This window comes from Poecilia formosa, unplaced genomic scaffold, assembly GCF_000485575.1.
Source record: "Poecilia formosa unplaced genomic scaffold, Poecilia_formosa-5.1.2 Scaffold615, whole genome shotgun sequence".
NCBI classification, from domain to species: Eukaryota; Metazoa; Chordata; class Actinopteri; order Cyprinodontiformes; family Poeciliidae; genus Poecilia; species Poecilia formosa.
Window position 1 is genome coordinate 34,220 of NW_006800554.1, and position 2,320 is coordinate 36,539.

Consider the following 2,320-nt stretch of genomic DNA (forward strand, 5'->3'; position numbering starts at 1 on the left):
ATGCTAAAATAGAAAAGCATAATACAATACTTTCTGCACACTCATAGATAACGACACATCAGGTCCAGGAGGCTTTCTCAAAACAATTTTTATGTGTGAGCTTAAGGTTTATAGAAAGTATATGGAACTGTAAAAGGATTTGAGACTGCACATATAAATTTTAATTAGGCACACGATTAAGCTTTTCCTTTCTTTCATCAACATCCTCATAAAACTTTAATTGATTTGATATTAAAAATGGATGCACAGTGCAAGAAAATGTGCCAGCATTGGAAGTTAAATAAAGTGAAATCATCTCTAATAACATGTACCAAAGACACAGCTTAATTCAAACGAAGAAGCTGTGGCATTTTTAATAAAAAAATAAATTAGATCAAAGAATGAATTATGCAATAAAGTAATGTTTAATTAGCCGTAGCTGCTTTGTATTTGATTAATGCATTTTCGATTAGATCTCTTCTTCTGCTGTGTTTTTTTTCCCCTCACATGCCTCAAACTGTGCATATTGCTTAAAAATGTATTTTTTGTTAACCTTTCCTGTGCTCCTTTGTTTCTGCTTTGTGTAGTTCCCCCTCAGGAGCCCAAAGTCACCTGTCGGTCCAACACCTACCCTAAAGGTTTCTACTGCAGCTGGCACCTGACGCATCCTACGTACATACCATCCAGCTTTGAAGTGGATGTTCAGTAAGTCTAATTCATTTTCATTCACTTTTTTTTTTATTTTTATAAATAAGTAATGCATAAAATATCAAAAAATATATCTGAAATTGTATATCGTTCTAGTTATTTTACATAGGATCCAGCAGAATGATGTTTAATAGGATTTCAGATTCTAGAGCACCAACTGGATTCTTGTGTCATGCACAATATTATTTTGCTAAAAATTTAACTAGGACAAGAAAAATTGGTAAATAATAATAATAAAAAAAACATTAGCAGTAAATTTGATAGTAAAATTATGTGGTTTTGGGATCCAACAGCGTGGCATGCAACCACTAAGGTGATGCTTTTTCAGCTCTGCGTTCTTCCAAGCTGGCTGTTTGTAATCCGAAGCAGGACTTTAACTGTCACTCGTAACTCTGATGCTAGGCGCTGGCATCTGGCTTTTATCTGCAGTAAATGAAGTGTTCCATTATGATTCACTGTTGACTCAGTGATCTTGAAGGAATGTAGATCTGCTTACTTCAAATGTGTGGGAGGTTTAACAGGCTTCAGCCTGCAGGCAAATGTCAAAGTGAAGATGCATATGCAGAGCAGTAAATAAGAACGTTCATTAAGAGAAAAAAAAGTACAAAGCAGAAAGGCAATGGTTGGAGACCTGTGGCTCATTTCTAACTCTGCTTTGTCGTATGGCTTTGAGCTGATAATGTTCATTTTAGCTGATTTAGATTTTTCTTTACAAACTATAATTGACAGCATTCATGTTTATTCTTCTTGGCTTTTAGAATGAGGCCCAGAAGTGACATCACATTGTGTGTGTGATGGAGCAGTCGCTATAAATCAGTGGTTCTCTAAAGACTAAATGATTAGGTAGCATCTTATTTTAGTGAATAGTTTGAATAATGGGGTAACAGCGACCCATTAGCAATTCAGTCCTTTTGTTTTATTCATACATTTGCAGTTCTAGTCATGTCATAATGACATCTCTATGTTCTGAAGGACATTTCTTATCGGCCGAGCATCAAACCTATTATGCTGCAATTAAATGTGGTTAAATGACTCCAACAACTATCAACCAGCAGGGACTCTGTTATTTTCTTTTTATTCGGGATCATAATTTGTAAGAGTAAACGGGCCCAAACATGATTCAGAATCAAGATAACAATGAATAAATGTGTAAAACATGTATGGACACTGAAGTTTAGTACCAAATATTTACCCTACACACATGAAACGTAGTAAAAGTTCAGTTGCTTATTAGGACCTGAGATCTTCTTCTTCTTTGGTCATTTATTTGTCAATGTCCCTTTCATGTTTGAATGCAGAATATATTAATTGTTAGTTCTTTGTTGTGATAGTAACGGTTAGCACCACAATGTTAGCAACTTGCAAGTGTGACACAGGTGTGACATTACTCCCACAACTAATTGAACACACTGCAATGTGTGTTCGTTGGCCTCATGGACCCTTGGATTGGCTCTGCATTTTAACATCAAAAAGTTATATATATATATATATATGTGTGTTCGTTGGCCTCATGGACCCTTGGATTGGCTCTGCATTTTAACATCAAAAAGTTATATATATATATATATATGTGTGTTCGTTGGCCTCATGGACCCTTGGATTGGCTCTGCATTTTAACATCAAAAAGTTATAT

The 2,320-nt window shown here is 35.2% G+C and overlaps 1 protein-coding gene across 1 annotated transcript in view; it reads left to right on the top strand.

The window, feature by feature from the left end:
- The first annotated feature begins 241 nt into the window (after positions 1-241).
- LOC103130209 (ciliary neurotrophic factor receptor subunit alpha-like) overlaps positions 242-2,320 on the top strand; it is a 41,583-nt gene continuing 39,504 nt past the window's right edge. Inside the window, exons 1-2 of the mRNA XM_007541537.2 lie at positions 242-275; positions 567-684. Coding sequence (XP_007541599.1) covers positions 242-275; positions 567-684 — 152 coding nt within the window. The remainder of the gene's footprint in view (positions 276-566; positions 685-2,320) is intronic.